Source organism: Pinus tabuliformis, chromosome X (genome assembly GCF_031772625.1).
Source record: "Pinus tabuliformis cultivar Carrire ecotype Pingquan chromosome X, CPIR1, whole genome shotgun sequence".
In the NCBI taxonomy this organism is placed as follows: domain Eukaryota; kingdom Viridiplantae; phylum Streptophyta; class Pinopsida; order Pinales; family Pinaceae; genus Pinus; species Pinus tabuliformis.
Genome location: NC_142308.1, coordinates 688,154,129 through 688,180,301, shown reverse-complemented (window position 1 = coordinate 688,180,301; position 26,173 = coordinate 688,154,129). Strand labels below are relative to the sequence as shown.

Sequence of the window (26,173 nt, the reverse complement as noted above, 5' to 3'; positions counted from 1 at the left end):
TATATGTATAATCTCTCACATGTTATTTTTCTGTTCTTTTATTTTTATACTGTTATGTTATTCTTGATTTCAAAAATTCAAAGATTTTTTTTTTTTTTTGGGACATAACTCACTAAAGATAATGCAATCTCATCTCCACCTCACAATGAGTGGTTTGTCTAGAGCTTATTTGGATGATATGGTATGTAGACATTGTCACATATACTTAGCGTGGACACTGGTTGGTTTATAGTGTTTATGACTCTAAAAGGATTATTTGGTTATGCACTCTATTTCTGGCTTTGATATTTGTTGGTGAATATGCACGGGTTGGTTTATAGTGTTTATGATTCTAAAAGGATTATTTGATTATACACTCTATTTCTGGCTTTGATATTTGTTGGTGAATATGCACTGTGATGTATAATTTTTTTTTGGTGATGCTCTATTAAACCCCAAGCTTATGAATTGATTTAATTCTGGGTTTTATGGTGTAGTACAGTGTGTAAAGTGGATTTGTGTTTCCTCGTCACTTACATTATAATAGCTCACCCTTTCTTTTTTCACATAAAGATATCATTGTTTTTTCTTGGACATATATACATGCTTTTCAACAACTCAAATCCTTAATTTGATTTTATTAGTGCTCATATAAAATACAAAATTTTGGGCTATTCAACAGACATGCTCAAGTTGCCATATTATAAGAGTTTACAATGAAATGAACAATGATTTTTGACCTCATAATTACATTAGACTTCCAAAATCATTTGCATGCCAAATAAAAACCCTCTAGGGGAGTAAATTGTGCTGAGGTATACTGAAAGGTTTGCATCCCTGATAAAATTATTGCATACACTCGAGGAACAAACTAAAAAGTCCTCAATAGAGAATAGCAAGGAAAGGAACAGGGGAGGAGAGTTTCATAGTAAATTTGCAGACGGAAATTTCATTAAGTCAGTGTCTTGAGGAAGTAACTCAAAGTTAGTAAATAAGTCCTCAATAATATATGCACATTGCATATTGAGTCAATCACTTAGTAGAGAGTATTCCCTCCCTTCCAACTTTTCCCATGACACTTGGACCTCTATGAAATTTTGAGCATGAATGATCAAAATGGCCATAAGATCGAGAATGGTCACAGCATGTCTTTTCATGATTTTAGTCATTATCCTTATGCAAAACTGGAAAATGATGATATTGTTTCTATGAAAAGGACCTTGAACAACTAGAACTAAGACAGAGAATTTCGAGCAGAGGTAGAGACTTTAGGGAAGATTGTCAGGCCAGGTAGTAACTCCTCAAGGCAAAAATGATTCGTATGTATTATTCCATCATGTAGGTTTTCATTATATACATGAGGGAGAGACTATTCAGTTCATCTCCTGATGACTGTTCATATTACTTATTTATCTATTTACATATATTCACCAAATCATGAGGATTAGGTGTCAACATTCCCCCCCTTAATCTGAAGGGATGTTGGTGAGTCCAAGCATCGTTCTGAATCGTTCAAGCTTTTCTCTTCCAAGTGCTTTGGTGAAGATGTTTTCAATTTGCTCATTTGTGGAACAATGAGGGAGATGGATTGTTTTGGCCTCAACATGATGTCGAATCAGATGATATTTAGTATTGATGTGCTTCATTCGATCATGGAACTTTGGGTTCTTGGCCAACTTTATTGCAGAGGTATTGTCAATCATGAGTGGAGTTGATTGTACTTGTTTTACCTACAAATCTTCAAGAATTTTCCTTAGCCACACAATTTCTTTTGTTGCTTCAGCGGCTGCCACATATTCTGCTTCTGTTGTGGAATCTACTGGAACTGATTGTTTGCGTGATCTCAAGGAGACAGCTCCTGATCCAAGACTCATAGCATATCCTAAAGTAGATACCTCAATTTCTTTGTCTCCATCGAATTCTGAATCAGAGTATCCAATCAAGTTGAAGTCGTCCACCTGTGTATACTTGATTCCAAAGTCTTGAGTTCCCTTCAAGTACCTTAGAACTCTTTTTGCAGCAGACCAATGTCCCTCACAAGGCTTGTGCATAAACCTAGAGAGGATTCCAACAGAAAACGAAATGTCTGGTCTGGTAGTAGTTAGATAGTTGAGACTTCCTACAAGTTGTCTATACTTTGTTGCATCCCCAAATTCTTTTCCTTCAATAGATGTGAGCTTTAAGTTTTGTTCCATTGGAGTAGTAAGAGGATTGCCTTCTGTCATGCCAAGCATGTTCAATAGATCTCCAATGTATTTCTTTTGAGAAAGAAATATGGACTTCGGATGTTGGGTTACTTCAATACCAAGATAGTAATGAACATATCCCAAATCAATCATTTCAAAACTTTTCCCCAATTCCTTCTTTATGGATGCAATGTACCTTTCATTGTTCCCTGTCATTAAAAGATCATCTACATATACCACAAGATATACAATTGTTTTGCCAAATTTCTTGACAAATAAAGTTGCATCATCAAGATCAAAATGTTTGAAATTGAGTTTCATAAGATGCTCAGTTAGTTTTTCATACCAGGCTTGCGGTGCTTGTTTGAGGCCATACAAGGACTCCACCAATTTGGATACTATATGTTCATGTCCTTTCACAGCAAATCCTTCAGGCTGGGACTTAAAAACATTCTCTTTTAGATCTCCATTCAAGAAAGTAATTTTTACATCCATTTGATGGATTTTCCAACCGTTCTGAGCTGCTAGGGCAAAGAGTGTTCGGATGGTAGCCCATTTTGCTGTGGGGGCAAAAGTCTCCTCATAATCGACCCCTTCCTTCTGTGCAAAACCTTTTGCCACAAGCCTAGCTTTGTGCTTGTTAAGTGAACCATCAACTTTATACTTGTTTTTGTAGACCCACTTGCAGCCAATTGGTTTGGTTCCTAATGGAGGATCAACCAGCTTCCAAGTGTCGTTCTTTATGAGGGCATCATACTCCTTTTGCATCGCTTCTTTCCATTCATTATGAGAAGCAGCTTCTTTGAAGGAAGTTAGTTCAAAATCTGTAGACAAGTTCAATTCACAATCATAAGAAACATCCATATCAATAGGTGAATTAGAGTCATCTACATCACCTCCATTTTGTCGGTTTGAATTTCGAGTTCCTGTCTTTCCAACCTCATCAGGATGAACTGTCTTTGTCAGCCACTTTGGGGGACCTTTCTTAGATGGTCCACGCTGCTCCGTTGATTGAGTTGGTATTGAATCAAGATTGAGTCTTCCAATTCTATCAATCACATAACTTAAAGCATCATCTGTTGTTGGAGTTTCATGCGGGGGAGAGTGTTCTTCAAAAGAAGATTCCACATGTTGATCTAGTATAGGAATCCCCCCTTCAAGATGTGGAATCTGATTATCAAATTCTTGAAATGATTCTGCTTTTGCGAATCTATCCAAGCGATCAAGTTGCCGCTCAACAACATTGTCAGTTTTGGATAATTCAAGAAAAATTATATCTCTAGATATAACAAACTTTTTATTTACTTCATCATAGAGACGGTATGCTTTGGAGGTGTTTGAATACCCCAGGAAGATACACTTACGACTTATAGCACCATGTTTGTTTCTATGTACCTTTGGTATCAAGGCATAACAAGTGGAACCAAAGACCCTGAGATGCTTTACCGAAGGAACATGTCCATACCACATTTCATATGGAGTCTTGTTTCTTATAGCATTAGATGGACAAATATTCTTTATATATGCAGCACATAGAATAGCATCAGCCCAAAACATTATCTTTACATTTTTGAAGAAGAGCATGGATCGTACCATATTTAATATTGTCCTATTCATTCTTTCAGCTACACCATTCTGTTGGGGATTATAAGGCACAGTTTTTTGATGTTTGATCCCATGTTGGCGAAGATAGTTTTCAAATTCATTTGATGTGTACTCTTTTCCATTATTGCTGCGAATAGACCCAATATGAGATTGTGCATCATTTTCAATCCATTTATGAAAATTCTTGAATGTTTGAAAAGCATCAAATTTGTTCTTCAATAAATAAACCCAACACATTCTGGTGTAGTCATCAATAAATTTCATGATATATTTATTTCCATTTGTAGAAGGAATAGGCATTGGACCACATAAATCTGAATGAATGAGTTCAAGTTTTCTATGTGCTTTTGAATGTGAATCATGAAAATACTATTTGCTATGCTTTCCTAGAATGCAAGCATCACATTGCTTAAGTTTCCTAGGAATTGTAGGCAAACCAGCAACACCATTTTTCTTCAACAAGCAAAGACTGTCACAATTCAAATGTCCAAATCTAGCATGCCATAATAAACTTGATGGAAGTGTACCTTCTTCATGATAAGAATTGTATGAGAAATGTTGTGCACGAGCAGAGGTTCCTTCCAGCTTGAGAAGCCTTTCTTCTTCTATTCCCCTCATGACAAGTGAGTGGTCAGATGCTTTTCTTACCTCAAGCTTGCCATCAAACATATGAATGGAGTGACCTTTCTGGCGGATGTGGACCAAGGACAACAAGTTTCTCTTGAGCTATGGGAGATATAGAACATGATGCAGAAGAAAGTCTGGAAGACCAGGCAGTTTAAGCTTGATTGTGCCAAGCCCTGATGGCTTGATTTTTGATTGGTCTGCAAAGTATACTGCTCCATCAAAATTGTTAGTGAAATCTTCAAAAAAATCTTTTCTATGAGTTATGAGGCAGGTTGCTCCTGAATCAAGCAACCAATCATTTTTCCAAGAAGCAAGTGAAGCATTAAATAAATCTTCATTTACTCCAATGTTACATTACGCCACAACATAGTGAGCGGATTCAGGTGCTTTATCTTTGTCTGTATCATCAGTTTTACCTTTCTATTGGTTTCTTTTCTGCTCAATTTTGTCCCATGGTAGCTTGCATGTAGAGGCATCATATGATCCATTTCTTTTGCAGTGAATGCAGTGCAAATCTGCCTTTTCTCCTTGAGAATGTCTGCCCCCCCGCCTCTAAAATATCTTCCTCTTCCTCTTCGACCACCTCTTCCTCTTGAAGAATTTTGAGTAGGATGTTTTTCTTTATGAGCAAGGCACACAGCCTCTTCAGAAGATTCTGGGGCTGTCTTCTTTCCAAAAGCTTTCTCTCTTTCAGGAAACTTTTTCACAAGAGAGTCAAAGGTGATATCTTTGAGATTTCCATTTGCTTGCAATGACTCAAGATAATTGGAGTAAGTAGGATAAAGTGCCTTGAGAAAAGTGATAAGAGGAATATCCAATTCAACCTTAGTGGATTTGATATCATGCATTATAGACTTTACTTCAGATGCAGGAGCAAGAGGATCATTATTTTGCAGTTCAAGAGTGAAGTGTTTAATCATGATTTGAACAACTTCAAGTGCAGAATGTGAGTCATAGAGTTCTTTCAGCTTTTGTAAGGCTTCAAAGGTAGTGGAATATGATGAAATATGGCGACTCACCTCTTCATTTACAGATGTTGTGATTAATGCATAAGCTTTGTTGTTCTTGTTTTCCCAAATGACATGCTCTTTGTCTGAGGTAGGCTATATAGGTTCATTGTCTTTGTCTCCGACACACACTCCTTTCCACGGCTCATTGAAAATGAGGGTGTGTTTTATCATCCAGGTCCATTCAAGATAGTTCTCCTTGCCAGTGAGAACTATTCCCACCATGGATATGATTGAATGCATACTGTAACAAAAAAAACTTCTGCTGCAAAATTTTACTCTTAATGGGAAAGAAAAATATAGTGTCAATACACAAAACTCTATAAATATACAAAACTTTATAAGGCATTCAACTGGACAACGCTCCAACAAAGGTACGTTTGCATCTTCTCACAATAAAAAATGCAGTAACAACGGACAAGTCTTCTCACAATCACCAAGGGGCGGTGAGCGTGGATTGTAAGGTGCAGTTGGAATTCTCGGCTGGTGCACTCACATGCACATGAACATAACAATGAGAAAACGAGTCTATATTCCCAGTAAGAGGCCCTGAGATTTGATACCTCCTTGTTGAATAGATGAGGCCCATAAAATGTAACTAATTACGAAAACCAATCGCACAAATGAACGAACTTCGAAGCATGTGTTTATAGTGAAACCCTAATAGAAAAAAGCATCATCAAAATTTTATCGCTTCAAAATGTTTCATGGTGCCTCCACGCATGAGCTCGGAACCCCGGCGCTAAGGAAATGAAACAATGCATTATTGGGTAGCGTTTGAAGGAAGTGAAACAGTGCGTTGTCAAAGGTGAGGTCGTGGGTTTACCCACATGGCGCAATGGTAACACGACTTGGGTATCCTTCTTCTGCCCCTCAGACAAGAACCGACAGACCAAATATGGTTTTGTGAATAACAAAAATGCAAAGACAAGCTCATTCGGATGGCGGAGGTGGAGAGTTGTAGCGGTAGCCACTATGGTGGCAGCATGATAGCTGTGTAAACAGTGACTGAGAATAGTTAGAACCTGGGCTGCAAACAGACAGCGAAAATATATGGACAGCGAAAATGTCAGACCCTGAATTATATGGACAGCGAATTATAGACAAGCGTACAGGCACTGAATTATATGGACAATGAAATATATAGACAAGTGTACAGGCACTGAATTATATGGACAGCGAAATATATAGACAAGCGTATAGGCACTGAATTATATGGACAACGAATTATATGGAGGAGCATCGCTTTTATATGGAGCAGTGCTTCTATACGGAGAGCAAATGAGCAGACTAGGGAGTTACAAAGGACATAAAAGTTAAAAAAATGGAGCTGGCTCTGATACCATGTCAAGCCAGGCAGTAACTCCTCAAGGCAAAAATGATTCGTATGTATTATTCCATCAGGTAGGTCTTCATTATATACATGAGCGAGAGATTGTTTAGTTCATCTCCCGATGACTGTTCATATTACTCATTTATCTATTTACATATATTCACCCAATCATGAGGATTAGGTGTCAACAAATATTAGGCATGGCAACTTTGCCTAACTGCTTTGTTGCATATCTAGCTCAGATTACGATCGGTTAGTGTAGCAATTCATGCCAAACGGTAGCCTATATGAACAGCTTCATACTAAAGGGGGAACGCTGGATTAGCCTACTTGTTATAAGATTGCTTTTGGTGCTGCTAAGGGATTTTCCTACCTGCATCATTGTTGTTCCCCTCCAATAATACATAGGGATGTTAAACCAGATAACATATTACTGGATTCTAATTTTGGTCTCGCTAGAGTTGCAAAGATCCTGGGTCAGGAGAATGTAATGTTAGGTGTTTGATGGCTCATATGGATATATTTCCCCGGGTCAGAGTTTAAAGCCCAACAGTTAACGTCTCACACTTTTATCGTATACTTTCTTGCCCTTCCGGATGTGGCTTCAATGGGGGGGATGATGTGAATTTCACTTTTATTGATGCATCACACGGTGGACCACATTACTATATTCCAAAATCGAGTCACACCTTTAATCTATATCTCTGACTCCAAGAAAATCCATGATCATTGATTAGCTGACTAGCAAACCATGGCCAATCCACACAAGTCCATGGACCACTAGTTCTGAAAATATATTTGTCGCTCTGCGATGAAGAAAGGGCTGTCACGGATGACTAAGAGAGAATACAAAGGAAAGATTAAGAAAAATCGATGAACAAAGGACCTCCACAGACGACAGAGAGAGAATACAAAGGAAAGATTAAGAAAAATGCCCACCGCCCAAATGGGAAATGCATATGGCTTTGTATTATTGCTTGGATTGTTGCTCGGCTCACAGGTGTAGAACAAGCTTAGAACAGAGTGTTGCCTTTAACTGCTAGACAAAATTATCCAATCTTTGTGGCCAAGAAAAAATAGGCTAGTTGGATCACTAATGGAGGGGGAGGATGTGAGAGAATGATGAATAAAGGGTCCATAAAAATTCGTGCCCCCAAGAAAACTCTTTGAGTCGGCAACGATGGAGGAATCAACCATTCAGAAAGTGCTCGGACATGGCAGGTTCAACACACATCCCAATACGATCAATATCAAAGCCCATGTAGTGGTATCAGGTGGAGTTTTTAGTTTTCCATTACCGCACTCGTTGCTTTCCCTTTGTTGAGAAAATTCTTGTCTAATTTTAGTGATTCCAAGGCTAAGGGTGTTGACCCAACATTGCAAGAGCCAACATCGATGGAGCTAACCCCTCCATAGGGCCAAGTTTAATAATATTCTTGATCATTTTGTTCGAAATGATTAAATTGACATCATGATAGAAAAGGATATTAAACCCTATTATGACACAGTTGAACTTGAGGAGATGGTGCAAGTAGGACTCTTATGCACTCAGTTTAACCTTGGTCATTGCCAGAAGATGTGTGGAGCGGTTAGGATGTTGGAAGGTGATGGATTGGAAGAAAGGTGGGAAGATTCACAAAAGGTTGGAACTCTTAAAATATAAGGGGATGGAAATCATATCCGAGAGGCATTCTAACTTTATAGATGAAGATTCATCATTGGTTTCAAAAGCAATGGAACTGTCAAGTCCACGGAGACTTATGATAAATGTTGGTCTCATGTTTGGAATTGTATACCTATGACATGTTGGAGGCTTGTTTATCTTGGAGCATCTTGAATTTCCACCAAGAAGGGTTGGTTGTTATAGCTTCCTTGCAATTTCATGGTGAGGTGCACTATGATGGCATCACTGCTTTGGGTGTTTTCTTGTTAAATTATTGTAGTATACTCTCTAATCTCACCTCTAGGTTATATTTCCAACATGGTTTTTCTGCACCAAAGTGACGAATATAAGCACAACTTACTGACATATAGCTTGTTAGACTTTGAGTCGATGAATTGTTGCTAAGGTTACCTGCAAATTCTAGAAATTTTACCACAGCCGAGGCAGGTTTTTTATTTTTGAGTTTGCAAATCACTGGGATTAGAAGTTATTCCATGTTGATTAAGCTCCCACATGCACATTGTGGCTCGCCTTTCTCAAGAGGAGGCCCAAGTGAATTATAAATCTCAAGAGGATAGCTTTGAGTAAAACTTTTTATCTAGAATAGCTCCTCCAATATAATTTTCTATCAAGTAATTAAGCTTTTCTCAACCCTCAAGTTGGGACATTGACTAAAAATTGCACTGTAGCATTTAAAATTTCTTTATGCAAGGATTTTTTAGTTGCTCCAAATTATGTGGTGTGGAGCAAATATGTGATTCTTGGAAGTGGTTAATTTAAAAGCAAAATAATGGCATGTTAAGTGGTTAATTTAAAAGCAAAGTAAGGGCATGTTTGGCACACGACTACTATTGTAAGTCAAAAGACTTCAAAGTGTAGTCCTACCATAAATTTCTTCCAAAATGGGTGGTGACACTTGTAAGCTAAGCTAAGAGCAACCTCTAAGAGTTCTAGTTAAGACACTTCAATAGTGGGTCGTTTGTCGAAATCCAAATAGGATAGGGAGAGAAGAGAACATATGTAATCTTTGTAAGTAGGGAAGTTGAAATGACCTATGTCTTTAGGATATTGTTACAAGGAAATCTTATTATCTTTGTGGGAGGTAGTAGATATTGCATTGGGTTTTTGGTTGAACCATATTAGTTTGGCTTTGACCAAAAACCCAATGCAATATTTCAATAGTTTAACATTAGAAAATAATATTTATTATTTTAAAAAAATAATTTAATTTATTTATATGCAAATTGATTGGCTATCAAAATGAGCATGTTACTCTTGCTTTGGGTTCATATTGAGTGATTAGATAATAATATTAACTACCAACAATACAACATATAAATAAACACATTAAACAAATCATATTTCGAAGAACCTTGGAAATTGATCATTTGATGGGGAATGTCATCTCCCTCTTGTCTTATCTCGTGCTTTCTATGGTTACTGATACACTTAAAGTAGTAGTGGCTCATATAGTGCAGCTATTCATGCCACTTCCATCAATAAAAACACAAATGGAGTCTTTATTAACACGCTTGCTTAATCTCTTGCTTATTGAATGAATCCATCAATAAAAACACAAACGGAGCTGAGTCTTTATTAACATGCTTACTTAATCTCTTGCTTATTGATTGAATATAGGATATCCCGACTTTGCCATATAAATCTAGCGCAAAGAATCATGTTGTAGGACCAAGTTGCCTATAGAAATATGATTCCTAGATTTTGGTGCGTGCATGTTCCTAAGTGCTCGAACATCCCTTTCTTCCCAAAAAGGTAAAACAAATAGTAATTTGGATTCGTTAAATATATTATTTTGTTTACTAAAAAGTGTTTTTCCATATTTAAGAACATCCCTTTCTTCCCAGAAAGGTAAAACAAACCAAAAAGATAAAACAAATAGTAATCTGGATTCGTTAAATTTATAATTTTGTTTACTAAAAAGTGTTTTTCCATATTTAAATTCAGTGAATAAATTAATATTTTGGTTTTTCATGGCTATATGGAGGCTTATGCTTTATTTAACATATACATGATTATTTATAAATTTAGTAAAAATAAGTAATAGGTATATTTAAATATGCTTTATTATTTGAAATGAGTTTTTAATGTATATATGGTATATTTAAATATGCTTTATTGTTTGAAATGAGTTTTTAATATATATATAGATTCAGTGCCCTCAAAAATCTTGAAACGCTTCAATTTTTACGAATTAAATAACTTAAATATATGATTTTTAAAAATATTTATGGGATTTAAATAAAATTGATCAAAATAAAAGATCTATTTCATTTTACCCTATGATTTTTCCAAGGAATGCTAAAAGTTTTGCAAATACCCCCACCGAAATGTCTTAATTTAATATTGAGAAAAAATCAACATTAAATTGCACGCCACGTGTTATGTGATGAAACTTTATAAGACGTTGTTAACTTAAGGTCCTTTGGCTAAGTTAATTTAGTGGATTGGTGTGACATGTAAAGTTGTTTGAATACAACCCGATAAAACTACATTAAATTCCAAGCCATCTGAAGTGAAGTTTACCTGTCTCTTTTATTTATTTTTGTATTGTAACTAATTTAAAATATCAAAATTTGATTCTCAACTACAACATATTTAATTTAGTATAATTAAGTGGTTTTCTAATTTTTACGGTGCCAAAATTGCATTTTCCAAATAATATGTAATATTTTTGTAATTCTTAAGATGTTAAAACTATATTTTTTTTATTACCCTATATTTTTTATATATAATATATATTTTTTTAATTTTTTAAAATTTAATAAAAATGGTAAATATTTTAATTACTAGCGCTATATAATAAGCTTTGTAATAATATTTTTTTTCCCTCTTATTATCATAAATTAACTATATAAAAGTAGAAATTTTCATATATCTAAAATTCTAGTCAATTTTAAAAAATCAAATTAATAGTTTTTTGGGATCATTTCAAAGATATTGATCTATCATCTATTAATGTCTAAGATCCTAATATTCAACGCCACCATCATGTGCATATTGACAAAACATGACCATCCAAAATACTTTGCTGGTAGTTTTTTAGGGGGTATCATGTGCATACTGACAAAACATGACCATCCAAAATACTTCGCTGGTAATTTTTTAGGGGGGTGAACTTTCACTCATGCCAAATGTTTCTGGGTTTTGGGTTAGTTACATGTCTTCTCACATAAGAAGAAGACAATCGAATAGCCAATGAGAAGTAGTTTTAGATCATAATCCACTTATGGTGGTGGATGACTTCATATCACAAATGAAATTAGCAACAAAGTTGTTCTTACCTCCAAACCAATAGATAATTACAATTTAAGAAATTACCCCAATTTACCAATTAGTGAAACCTTAATGGACAAAATTGTAAACCTTAACACTAACTAGAATTCAATCATTTTACTTTAATTTAGTTATATTTAAACTAAGAGACAGAGAATAGCTACTGTGTAGCACTCGTTTAAATCCATTTTGGATGATAGCTAGGGAAAATTTATTTGGACAACTAATGGTTGTAATAAAGTACACCATTGAGCCAGAAATCTAGAACCATGGAGTTCAAAGTGCTTAGTTTTGGGTTTTTTCCAATGCACTTTCCAACAAAGAGGGAGTCTTCTAACCTTTTTTAACAATTTTGAGTAAAAGGAAGTGGGTGAAAAACAAGCAAGTGAAATGTAATATTTTATTGTTGTTATAGTGAAAGATAGATTTTCCACGTAAATATTGTGTCCAATATATAAATAAAATTTTACTTTTGGGTTTTGATCAAGCCATAAGAGAGTATTAACAAAGTGAAGGGACAAAAAACACACACTTCCGTCTTAATACAAGAAACCCAAGCCATTTCATCTAATTTGAGGAATAGCCTATCACATTGATTTTCGTCCCTCCTTCAAGAATTGTAGTACGTTGTTTTCTTCAAGGTCGCTTGGATTAGTAGCATTTACAATTAATATGATATTGGATTCTTGCAACCACATTGTTATTGTAATGAATTCTTGATATCTCTTAGGTATCAACTTGGATTTGGCTTTGGGCATCTTATCTCAAGCACTCCATAAAAATAGCTTCTGAAACCATAAAATGGATCAATATCCTAGGCACCCCGTATTTTCTTGACCTAAAATTTCTCCACGCGAGAACAAGTTTTATAGGTTTATGGTCATACGAGTTTAGCATCTCTATTTTTTAGCATATAGCACAATAAAAGGGTACCCACATGCAACGCCCCACCCACATTTACCCACTTTTACAAGATTTCCAGGGTAAACATGAGACGAGTGTCACTATGATATGTCCCGACCTCCAATTTCCACTTATGGAAGTGGAGACGACACATCGACAACTTTATAGACATCCCTCGGGGACTACAGACCACTTAAGAGTCTGCAAGCCAACCCAAGTGACCAATCCCTGAGCGGGAGCTCTTTTCACAAGAGAAACTTCGCAACTGTATGCACAACACAACATCAAAGTGGTTATGAGGTTCCAACCGCATGCATAGGCTTGCCTCCATGCGGTTATGGCCGAGATTCCCAGTTCAATGCGAGTAGTTCGGAGGCCTGAGCCACTTTTTAAAAGTTTCCTAAAGACCACTTCCCATAACTTCCTGTAACTTTCCATAATGCATTCAAACGTGTTGACAAAGCTAATCAATCAAAACTCAAGCAAGAAATTGACCTAGACATGCCTAATCCCTGATAGACATTTCATCAAACATATGGTAAACATGACGGCTAAAGGTCACGAATCCATATCTACTCATAAATTGATAATCTTCCTCTGAGAATCACCAAGAAGGCTCTATTCCCTCCCTAGCTAGTTGGAACAACATTAGTTAGTCCATGCATTCATCAACCATTCATTAACTTATCAAAACGTGGCAAGATCCATAAATAGGATAGACCATATTACCACCATATAACCAACATATAAACTAGAATATAAACCACGGCAAACCAACCATAATATCACTATAATAATCAGTAAAAATGCCCGTATATCACAATAGGGAAATATATCATATTAATATATGAAAATGGCAACCAAGTTAGGCACTTCCACGTACCACCCACCCATAGATTGGTCTGAACCAAATCTTTCTTTCATCCTATCACTCCCGTGCCATATTCCAAGCTTGAATGTGGGATCATAAATGTTAAACCAAAACAAAACCAACATGGGCTTCTAGAGGCAAAACCACCTCAACCCTCAACCATAGTGATCTCCCCCATACAATCCAGAAATCACTAAAGTCAACCGCATCAGTGTCTACCCAAGATATCCAGGGCTCCAGGAACTAGTAACTCAACCCACAGCTAAATCAGGGCTCCAAAGTATTTGTTCCAACCCGCGGCTCCAGGGACTAAAAGGTCAATCCACAAGGCTCTAGAGCATTCGTCCAAACCCGCAGGCTCCAAGAACTAGTAACTCAACCCAAGTCCTTCCCGGGCTCTAGAACATTTGTTCCAACCCACAGCCATAGGGAACCTAAGAACCAATTACAAAAACAAGTGGGAAACCCACAACACCATGGTTATCCAGAAAATGGCAATGCAAGACTGAAACCACTGTCAATCTAGGCGAATCTTCATGCCAATGACAACACATAGCCAAGGAACCGCATGCATATACCATGGATCCAAAAATCAACAAGGAGATCACACATGCAACATGTTACTAGCAAAGTATCCTTGTTGTAGTTGATGATCCAAATGTCCCCCTTATGCTCCCTTGCTTCCTTCCTCCAATCAATTGAATGCTAGAGTGCTCCAAGAATGCTCTAAGTGTGCAAGAGTATGAGAGTGAGAGAATGAACTAGAGCCGCCCCCCCCCCCACCAAACTCTCAAAAGCTAGCCAAAAACTGGCAAAAATTGTGAATTGTTTTGTGATGCCTTTTCATCATTGGTTTCCCATTTTTCTTCATTTTCTTTCATGTTCCCTCTAATTTCCCTTGCATGCAAATTTGTGTCTCTTCACCTTCCTTTTATCTTATTTTACTTTATTTTCATAATTAAATGCCAATTATCTCCCCTTTGTCTTTGCCAATTTCCATTGTCATTATTAATCCACAACTCATTCCCACTATAGTGTTTTTCCCACCATTCAACTTGGCATACATGTCCCATTATCTTGGTTTTATTTTATTTACGTGGAAAATCAACCGAAGTTGTTACACCACAACATCCTAAGCAAGAAAAGACCAATATTTTAGAAAGGAAGAAAGTCCTAACCCTATTAGCTATAAGGAGACATTAAAAAGCAAGTCGCAAGGAAAGAAATCAATTTTGTAATTGTTGTAATGATTTTTGCTTCCATTAACTTGAGCGATGCAAATGGGTGTTGTCAAGGTAAAGAAAAAAAAACGGAGCAATTTGTTGCATCCCATCACGGACCACCATGTCTATTTTCTCCATTGTGGGTCAATCTTTCTTTGCATTTTGCATTAGAAATTTCAGAAATAAACTACAAAGGCATAATGCTCATCTCTCTTTAGAGTTTCAGCCTCTTAGATCTCGAACGTACGTCTTGCATTCAAAACGTTAATGATGTAGTCTATCTACTATTGTAGTTATGAGCTTATTTACTGAGTTATTTATCATTAATAAAATAGTATGCTACTCATAGTAGAGCTTAATCTAAGTAATCACTAGGAAATAGAGTATAATCTCATTGTATTTGTAGTAGCATGTTTGGATCTATATAGTTTGTTTACGTATTGCATTCATATTAGAGCTCGTTTCTTGTCTTATGGAGACCTGAAACGGCCATTGGAAAACCCAATGAGAAAGACTATAACATTTGCGAGATATAAACCAAAAATTTCGAAGAAGAGGATGATATGTTGAAGAAAAGAGTTCAATAATTAGAAGAGAAAATGTAGTGCTGGAAATCAAACTAGTTAGTGATACACAATGCCTAATCAAAGTTACAAGAAATGTTGAAAAGCACAAAAATGAGTAGATTGAAGAAGTTTGAGATACAAAATGACTAAGATATGAAGAAGTTACATAAAGATTTGATCAAGCTACAAGCGATTATTAAGAAAGTGAGTGAAAAAATACACACCCTTCCATCTTGATACAAGAAGCCCAAGCCATTCCATCAGATTTGATGAATAGCCTATTGGGTTGATTTCGCTGCCGCCCTCAAGAATTATAGTACCTTTCTTTCTCCAAGGTTGCTTGGGTCAGTACCATTTACGATTAAGTTGGGTATGATATTGGAGTCTTGTAGCCACATTGCTATTGTAACGGATTCTTGATATATGTTAGGCACCAACTTGGATTTGGCTTCGAGCACCTTTTCAAACCAAGATGTCGATTTTGATTTAACTGCTACTATCTTGGTTGTTGAACAATGTAATTATATAGCTTTCTCTTCCCATCTATGATTCTCGTATACACAGTGAATGTAAAACAAAATATGTCCTTAATATGAACTAAACTTTCAAACAAAGAAAACAACTAAATTAAATAACTAATTAAATTAATTATATTAAACCACAAAAAATTTAGAGGCTTTAATTGAAGGTCAAACATTTCAATTTTCAAAAGAAAAAACTTTTTCCAGCTGCGTTTCATTTCTTGGTCGCTACTACCTCTTTCACATGTTGTTTCTTGTTTTCTTGTTCGCACAGGAAAGGAGAGTTCAAATATGGTACACAGAGTGATGGAGAGTTATTTGAATCGTGGAGACGTGAATTGAATTGCAGAGTTTTGATTTCTGAATTTTTTGAATCTTGGAGATTTGAACTGATCTACAGAGTTCTGATTTCTTGAATCATGGAGTTCTATATTATTTTTTCGCTCTCTAGCACATTCGCTTTCTTGTTCACACAATCAAGGAGAGATCAAACATTGTGCGCTCCAACAAGGAGAGTTCGTTGAATCTTGGAGAGTTTTGTTATCTCTGAATTAAATAAGGCGTATTTGTCCCTTTCTTCCATGATTGAGATTTAGCATTATTGATTTCCATAAATGAGGCAAGTGACAAGCCCTCCAAAACTTCAGCTCAGACTATACTTCATGAATGGTTGGAATTCCCATGCACATGGTGTCATCCACAAATTGTTGGTGTGATAGCGGGAGATCTTCTCCAAAGGAACACGATCCTCTGATATATTTTTTTTTTCTAAGATCATTGCTTTGAAAGACCTACCCAATCCTTCTATAGCAAAAATGAAGCGGAACAAGGAGAGAGGATCTACATGCAAAATTCTTGAGGAGGCGACGAAAGGATTAATATGGGGAGATCCATTTAAAGCAATAGAGTAAAAAGCGGAAGAAATGAGTGTTTTGGTCAAGCTGATCCATTCATGGTCAAAACTAGAAGTGTGAAGGATTTGAAAAAGACAGTTCCAATTGAGTTTGTCAAAAGTGTTGGAGTGATCCAATTTAAGCAAGATGCCTAGTTTTTTGAAAGTTTTCAAAGAGTGAGTGGTTTGATGGGCAATCATGATTCCATCCAAAAATTTTCGCCCTTCCACATATCCTATTTACTCAACCAAGGTGAGGTGTGGGAGGAGAGGTCTAAGGGGACCAGAAATGATCTTAGTGGTCACCTTATAAATGAAATATCATTGGAAAATACGATAAATTTTCTCGGGTCCCGCACTCTATTTCTCTTCGGGACTAAGGTGATGAAGGTGGCATCCAAAGCTTTCGATATAGATTTTGACGTTCTTTATTTTTGCGCATTGATTCAACCGCCTATTCCACTTCTTCAATGGTGATTTCATGTAAGAAGGCCCGATTCGACATGTTGGTGGCTAGTGAAGGTACACATTGCACGTTTCTTTGTGTGGTGGCTTCCTTTCGATGAGGCATCGAGTTATGGAAGAAGGTTGTATTTCTCTCCCCTTCAACCAACGTATTCTAGACTTGTGATGCCAAAGGATTTCATCTTGTTTTCTTCGATTCCTCAAGTTGGGTGAGGATTTGTAACAATTCTGGTTAAAAATTCCGTAAAAATATATAAGACCACGGTCACGGGACATGTATTCCAAGCTGTATGGTGGGAAAAATATCCTAGTGGGTGTTCATCCGGTTTATTATGGCTAAGGAAATGGGCAAAGGCAATGGAAAAGGCTTTGGAAAGGCAAAATTGCATTTTGGCAGATTTATTTATGAAAATAATGGAAATTAGGAGAAAAGGGAGGTGAAAGGTCACAGGTTGCATGCGAGTAGGAAAATGAAGGAAAATAATGGGAAATGAATAAAATAGATGCCCCGTTCATAAAAAGGCTTATGAGGATCAATGGGCAAGGCTTGGTCAGTGTAAGCTTATGCCAGTTCAGTTTGGGAGCTCTCTCTCTCATACTCTTGGACACTTAGAGTTTTCTTGGAGCACACTTGGAGTTTTGGAGCAAGAAGGAAAAGGAAGAGCAGGAAAGCACAAGAGGACATCGTGATCAGCAGCTACAACAGGTTTTTCTTGCAGGTACCGAGTTTCATGTATGTTTTCCTCACTAGTTTTCGCATGCATGTGGTTTCATGGTTATGAGTTGTCATTGGCATGGAGGATTGTCTGGATTGACAATGGTTTTTCGTAGCCTTGCCATTTCCTGGATAGCCCTAGTGTTGTGGGTTCATTTCTTTGTTTTTCTGGTTGGTTCTCATGTTCCCTTTAGCTTGGGTTGAGTTATTAGTTCCTGGAGCCTTGGTTGGACAAACGCTCTAGAAGCCCTGCAACAGCTTGGGTTGAGTTATTAGTCTTGGAGCCTAGATTGGACAAGCGCTCTGGAGCCCTTGGTGGGTTAAGTTACTAGTCCCGGAGCCTTGGTTGGAAAAACGCTCTAGAGCCCTGTATACGCTGCGGGATGAGTTACTAGACCTGGAGCCTTGGTTGGAAAAACGTTGTAGAGCCCTGTATAAGCTGTGGGATGAGATACTAGTCGTGGAGCCTTGGGTTGGGCAAACGCGCTGGACCTCGGTAGCAGCCGTGGGTTGAGTTACTAGTCTTGGAAGCTGGGTTGGAACAAACGCTCTGGAGCCTGGAAGGCTTGGGTGGAGACCAATCTCATGATGGTTTTGTGATGACCCACCATGAGGTGGAACCATTGTTTGATGGTTGAGGTGGTTTCGCCTCTTGAAGCCCTGGATGGTTTTGATTGATGTGTTTTATGAGATCCCGCATTCGTGCTTGGAACATGGCACTGGGGTGAATGGCTGAAGAGAGATTTGGCTCAGCCATTCTACGGCAGGTGGAACGTGGAAGTCCCATACCGGGTTGGCTTTTGCATCATTAATATGAGGTTATTTCTCCTTGTACTTCTATGAGTAATATACTAGTTTATATGTGGATTCTATGGCTATTGTATCCTTGGTATTTCTGTTGTTATTATGCTGGTTATGAATATGTATTATGACAATGGCTATGTATGGCTCCCATCATGTTTTTACTTGTATATGAATGAACAATGTATCTATGGCCTAATGGATGAAACTGCAGCTAAAGTGACAAGGAAACAATGCCTCATAGCGAATCTCAGATAAGTATGAGACCCCTATGCTTAGATCTGTTATTTACACCTGTAGATTACATATTCGTGATATGTTTGACGAAATGCCTGTCATGGCTAGTAGGGGTCCAGTCAAGGTCTTATTCAAGTAATTGCTTTTGCACTGTCATTTCCCTATTATCTTACTGTTCTGAAGATGTTATTCTATTATGGGCAGTGACCTGGACTCTGGGCCTGAAAAAGTGGCTCAAATCTCGGGGACGTTGGCACAACACTGTGCAAAAAAGTCCCTCGACGCTGGCTTGCAGGCCTGTGAGAGCGCCCAAAGGTCCCTAGACGTTGGCATGCCCATAGCATGAGAGCGTCCAGAGGTCAAGTGGTCCAAAATCTCAGTGGGACCCAGGGGCTGGTTGGCAAAAAGGTTGGGTTGGTTCCCAAGGGACCTAATGTTGATGTTGAATGTCTGTATGATGTGTTTCCGTCGGTTCCACTTCCTTAATGTGACTTAGGAGGTCGAATCATATCATAGTGGCCTCTCCTCGCATATTTACCCTAGTTGGCCGGTTACTCGGGTAGATGTGGGAGGAGGGTGTTACAGGATCTAGCTTTCTCCTTTATTATTTCATTCGACTTGCCTTAGTGTATAGCTTCTTGTTGAATGTTCTCCGTTTGGGCTTCTAAGTCATGTTTAGCTTGGAGTATATTTCAATTTTATTTCCTTTTTCCATATCTTTAGCTTGCTTTTGTGTTTTAATATTTGTTGCAATCGATACATTTTTGTGTCTTTTATGTGTTTAGCTTTATCCCACATAGTTAAAAAATATGGGCCATTCTCAAATGTTCTCATTCACTCTTATGTGTTGGAAAAACAAATGGTGAAGAAGCCTTTAGCTCCAAGTTCCAGCTTAATATGGCCCTTTGGTTTCCACTTATGTTGGATCCACTAAGAGGGGGATTTTTTCCGAGGGCCAAAATCCTAGTAATTCCTGATTATGGTGTGGTCTGGCATGTATTAGATATATTCCTCAATACGATTTGAGTTGAGTTCAAACTTTGGGTCTGTGGTTTCTTTTGAAGGCAACTTCCTAGATGTCTACAACTAACTGATGTTGGGATTGCTGCATCTTTTTGCTAGTTGGATTCATCTTCTTTTGTAGATACCTAAGGGTTTGGATTCACTGGCTATTTGGGGTAGTTGTCCCCCGCCATCACTTTGTTATACGAGGGATCCCCACTCCCTCTTAGAACTCCAGGCATCGCTGACGACTGTCTCTAAACCAAGCGTTGACGTCGACAAATTAGGGTATTTTAAATAACATAGCGCACTTCTACTAAGTTCTTCTTCACATTTTTTATGAAAAAACTTGCATCGGCCTCCACTTTAACTCTTCCTGTTATAACAAGTTCCTCTTCCCCTCCTCCATTGATTTGAATTCCACTTTATTCTCATTAACACGTTGTAAGAAGAATTTTTGTTCTTTTCCCATTCCATAATGGATTTCTCCACTTTCTTTAGGTTTATATTGATTTGGAACATCAATGAACCATCAGACGTTGGTTCATATCTCGTGCGCTCTTTTGTCACTAACTTTATGAATTATTAACCTTTTACCCAATTTGAATTGAGCTTAAATGGGATTGGATTCATTCTATCATCCTTTCGAATTTGAAGAAGAATAGGTACATGGTATGAAATACTACTCGTTCCTGTCTATGTTTAGAGCTCAAGCACTCTATAAAGACAACATCTAAAACCATAAAATGGATCAATAGCCTGGACACTTCATCTTTACTTGACCAAAAATTTGTCCATGTGAGAGCAAGTTCTGTAGGCTTATGATCACACAAGTTTAACACCTCTATTTTTATAGCATACGGTGCAATGAAAAGGCACCCACAACATCATAAGCAAGAAAAGACCAATATTTTAGAAAGGAAGAAAATCCTAACCCTATTAGCTATAAGGAGACATTAAAAAGGAAGTCGCAAGGAAAGAAATTGATTTCATAATTGTTGTAATGATTTTTAGTAGATTGAAGAAGCTTGAGATGCAAAGTGAGTAAGATATGAAGAAGTTACATAAAGATTTGATCAAGGTACAAGAGAGTACTAACAAAGGGAAGAGACAAAAGCACACCCTTCCATCTTGATACAAGAAGCCCAAGCCATTTCATGGGTGACAAAGTGAAGAGACAAAAGCACGCCCTTCCATCTTGATACAAGAAGCCCAAGCCATTTCACAGGATTTGATGAATATGTTGATTTCCCTCCCGCCCTCAAGAATTATAGTACCTTGCTTTCTCCAAGGCCGCTTGGATAAGTGACATTTATGATTAAGTTGGACATGGTATTGGATTCTTGCGGCCACATTGCTATTGCTATTGTAATGAATTCTTGATATCTCTTAGTCACCAAACATGGATTTGGCTTTGAGCACCTTTTCAAACCAAACCCTCAATTTTGATTTAATTGCATGTAATTAGATAGCTTTCCCTTAGATAGCTTTCCCTTCCCATCTATGAGAATTAATTTGTAAGGCATGTAACAGAAATACAATTTCAAAACAAAGAAAACAACGAGATAAGATTAGATTAGATAAGATAACGAATTAAATTAATTATATTATAACACAAAATTGAGAATGAACGTAAAGAGTGTCTTGGTAACCAACAATGCCTGCAATGATAAATCGCTGCAAAATCGGCCCCCAGACGTAGAGCCACAGCTTGATGCTTGTCAGGCCCAGCATTGTTCATAAAGGTCATGTCACGTGCAACAAATCCTGCACCGGATGCAGCTGCAATGCAGGGATTCACTAAATCCGTTATCAATCTCGCTCTTCATTGCCGATGTCAAAACTTGGCTCAGTGCCGCTCTCACAAACCAGGATACATGCGTCGAGGGTTTCCAGAACTTGATTGGAGGCAAGGCCGCTCACAGTTTCGCCACTGATATACAAAAAGAAGCCAAAAAGTTCTCCCAGTTGATCAGCAATTCGTTGGCTCTCTTTCAAACCAGCTTCCAAAATAATGCTTTACCCGGTGAACAGAGGAATAAGTCTGCTGTTACACAAAACCCTCGACGGATGTTAGCAAAGCATAATGCTGGTCTGGATCAGGAATTCTATCAGCATTATGGGTTGTTGGGTGGATATGACATGAATGAATTCCCTATGTGGTTATCAGCAACTGATCGTTTACTCCTACAGCTTTCCCCTGCAGACTTGAAACCTGATGCTGTTGTGGGTCAGGATGGCAGTGGCAACTATGTAAGCATAACCGACGCTGTCCAGAAGGCACCCTCACATTTAAGAGGTAGAAAGTACATAATGTACGGTGAGACTGTCAGAATTTCTAAACGAAAAACCAACATAATGTTTGTTGGCGATGGCAAGGGAAAGACTGTTGTTGTCTCCAGCAAAAATGCGAAAGAGGGCTCTACTGCTTTCAGTTCGGCTACCTTTGGTACTTTTCCAACCCTTTCTGTCTGCATCCGTTTTTGTTTGATTGTTTAATCCAGTATCTTGAAATACTCTTTCTCTTTCGCTGTAGCTGGTTAATTGGTTTTTCAACCATGTTTCATACATGCATTTTTGTTTCGTAGATTGTTTAATCCAATATCTCGAAATACTCTTTCTCTTTCTCTGTCGCTGGTTAATTGGTTTTTCAACCATGTTTCATACATGCATTTTTGTTTGATTGTTTAATCCAATATCTTGAATTACTCCTCCTCTTTCTCTGTAGCTGTTTAATTGGTTTTTCAACCATGTTTCATAACCCGTCGAGGGTTTTGTGTAACAGCAGACTTATTCGTCTGTTCACCAGGTAAAGCATTATTTTGGAAGCTGATTTGGAAGAGAGCCAACGAATTGCTGATCAACTGGGAGAACTTTTTGGCTTCTTTTTGTATGTCAGTGGCGAAACTGTGAGCGGCCTTGCCTCCAATCAAGTTCTGGAAACCCTCGACGCATGTATCATGGTTTGTGAGAGCGGCACTGAGCCAAGTTTTGACATCGGCAATGAAGAGCGAGATTGATAACGGATTTAGTGAATCCCTGCATTGCAGTTGCATCCGGTGCAGGATTTGTTGCACGTGACATGACCTTTATGAACAATGCTGGGCCTGACAAGCATCAAGCTGTGGCTCTACGTCTGGGGGCCGATTTTGCAGCGATTTATCATTGCAGGCATTGTTGGTTACCAAGACACTCTTTACGTTCATTCTCTTAGGCAGTTTTATAGAGAACATGACATCTTTGGAACAATTGATTTCATTTTTGGCAATGCAGCAGTGGTTTTTAAGTTATGTAACATTTATGCTCCACAAGGCATGCCCAATCAAAAGAACACCATCACTGCCCAAGGCAGGAATGACCCCAACCAGAACACCGGCATCTCAATACAAAATTGTATAGTTACAGCAGCAAATGATGTCCCTCCCTTGATGGAATTCTATTCAACATACCTCGGGAGGACCTGGAAATTGTACCTCGACCTGTTTACATGCAATCATTTTTAGGTGACCTGATTGATCCTGCTGGCTGGTTGGAACGGTCTGGAGAAGTTGCATTAAAAAGCTCATGCTTCGGGGAATACATGAATACTGGGCCTGGTGCAATTCTAGATGAGCGCGTAACTTGGCCTGGTTATAGGGTGATTGAAACTGATGAGGAAGCAAAATAGTACAGTGTGGCTATTTTTATCTCTGGTTCTGCAGTGGGATCCCTTATCTAGAAGGCCTGCAAATTTATTATTCTTTTTATCTCTGCTTCTGCAGTGGGATCCCTTGTATAGAAGGCCTACAAATTTTATTATTATTTTTTTATGGCAATAAGGATACAATATTTTAAATCCTTACTGGACTCTGAAATGCCGAAATGCAATACCGTGAGGAGAGGAGGCCAAAAATCATGCACTTCCTCTCATCTCATGTTAAAATGTAATCCATAACTCTTATATGTATAATCTCTCACATGTTATTTTTCTGGTCTTTCATTTTTATACTGTTATGTTATTCTTGATTTCAAAAATTCAAAGGTTTTTTTTTTTTTTACATAACTCACCAAAGATGATGCAATCTCATCTCCACCTCACAATGAGTGGTTTGTCCAGACCTTATTTGGATGATATGGTACGTAGACATTGTCACATATACTTAGCTTGGACACTCGTTGGTTTATAGTGTTTATGACTCTAAAAGGATTATTTGGTTATGCACTCTATTTCTGGCTTTGATATTTGTTGGTGAATATGCACAGGTTGGTTTACAGTGTTTATGACTCTAAAAGGATTATTTGATTATTCACTCGATTTCTGGCTTTGATATTTGTTGGTGAATATGCAGTGTGATGTATATTTTTTTTTGGTGATGCTCTATTAAACCCCAAGCTTATGAATTGATTTAATTCTGGTTTTACAGTGTGTAAAGTGGATTTGTGTTTCCTGGTCACTTACATTATAATACCTCCCCCAATCTTCTTCACATAAAGATATCACTGTTTTTGCTTGGACACTAAAATGTGTATGCTTTTCAACAACTCAAATCCTTAATTTGTTTTTATTAGTGCTCATATAAAATACAAAATCTTGGGCTATTCAACAGACATGCTCAAGTTGCCATATTCTAAGAGTTTACAATGCGATGAACCATGATTTTTGACCTCATAATTACATTAGACTTCCAGAATCATTTGCATGCCAAATAAAAACCCTCCAGGGGAGTAAATTGTGCCGAGGTATACTGAAAGGTTTGCATCCCTGATAAAATTATTGCATACACCCGAGGAACAAACTAAAAAGTCCTCAATAGAGAATGGCAAGGAAAGGAACAAGGGAGGAGAGTTTCATAGTAAATTTGCAGAGGGAAAATTCATTAAGTCAGTGTCTTGAGGAAGTAACTCAAAGTTAGTAGATAAGTCTTCAATAATATATGCACATTGCATATTGAGTCAATAACTTAGTAGAGAGTATTCCCTCCCTTCCAACTTTTCCCAGAACACTTTCACCTCTATGAAATTGTGAGCATGGATGATCATCATTCCCATAAGACCGAGAATGGTCACAGCATGTCTTGTCATGATTTTAGTCATTATCCTAACGCAAAACTGGAAAATGATGATATTGTTTCTGTGAAAAGGACCTTGAACAACTAGAACTAAGACAGAGAATTTCGAGCAGAGGTGGAGACTTTAGGGAAGATTAGGCATGGCAACTTTGCCCAGCTGCTTTGTTGCATATCTAGCTCAGATTACGATCTGTTAGTGTAGCAATTCATGCCAAACGGTAGCCTATATGAACAGCTTCATACTGAAGGGGGAACGTTGGATTGGCCTACTTGTTATAAGATTGCTTTTGGTGCTGCTAAGGGATTTTCCTACTTGCATCATTGTTGTTCCCCTCCAATAATACATAGGGATGTTAAACCAGATAACATATTACTGGATTCTGATTTTGGTCTGGCCAGAGCTGCAGAGATCCTGGGTCAGGAGAATGTAATGTCAGGTGTTCGATGGCTCATATGGACATATTGCCCCAGGTCAGATTTTAAAGCCCAACAGTTAACGTCTCACACTTTTATCGTATACTTTCTTGCCCTTCCGGATGTGGCTTCAATGGGGGGGATGATGTGAATTTCACTTTTATTGATGCATCACACGGTGGACCACATTACTATATTCCAAAATCGAGTCACACCTTTAATCTATATCTCTGACTCCAAGAAAATCCATGATCATTTATTAGCTGACTAGCAAACCATGGCCAATCCACACAAGTCCATGGATTACTAGTTCTGCAAATATATTTGTCGCTCTGCGATGAAGAAAGGACCGTCACAGAAGACTAAGAGATAATACAAAGGAAAGATTAAGAAAAATCGATGAACAAAGGACCTCCGCAGACGACTGAGAGAGAATACAAAGGAAAGATTAAGAAAAATGCCCACCGCCCAAATGGGAAATGCATATGGCTTTGTATTATTGCTTGGATTGTTGCTCGGCTCGGAGGTGTAGAACAAGCTTAGAACAGAGCGTTGCCTTTAACTGCTAGAAAAAATTATCCAATCTTTGTGGCCAAGAAAAAATAGGTTAGTTGGATCGCTAATGGAGGGGGAGGATGTGAGAGAATGATGAATAAAGGGTCCATAAAAATTCGTGCCCCCAAGAAAACTCTTTGAGGCGGCAACGATGGAGGAATCAACCATTCAGAAAGTGCTCGGACATGGCAGGTTCAACGCACATCCCAATACGATCAATATCAAAGCCCATGTAGTGGTATCAGGTGGTGTTTTTAATTTTCCAT

General features: G+C 37.8%; 1 protein-coding gene and 1 pseudogene across 1 annotated transcript; both read left to right on the top strand.

Moving 5' to 3' along the window:
* The window catches only part of LOC149141842 (protein CLAVATA3 INSENSITIVE RECEPTOR KINASE 6-like), a 100,734-nt pseudogene extending 92,195 nt beyond the window's left edge, over positions 1 to 8,539 (top strand).
* A 13,127-nt stretch (positions 8,540 to 21,666) lies between these two features.
* LOC149141841 (putative pectinesterase/pectinesterase inhibitor 61) lies at positions 21,667 to 23,557 on the top strand. The gene is made up of 3 exons (XM_089451347.1): positions 21,667 to 22,339; positions 22,941 to 23,066; positions 23,394 to 23,557. The coding sequence occupies exons 1-3, from the start codon at positions 21,667 to 21,669 to the stop codon at positions 23,555 to 23,557; spliced, it is 963 nt and encodes a 320-aa protein (XP_089307473.1).
* The last annotated feature ends 2,616 nt before the right edge of the window (positions 23,558 to 26,173 follow it).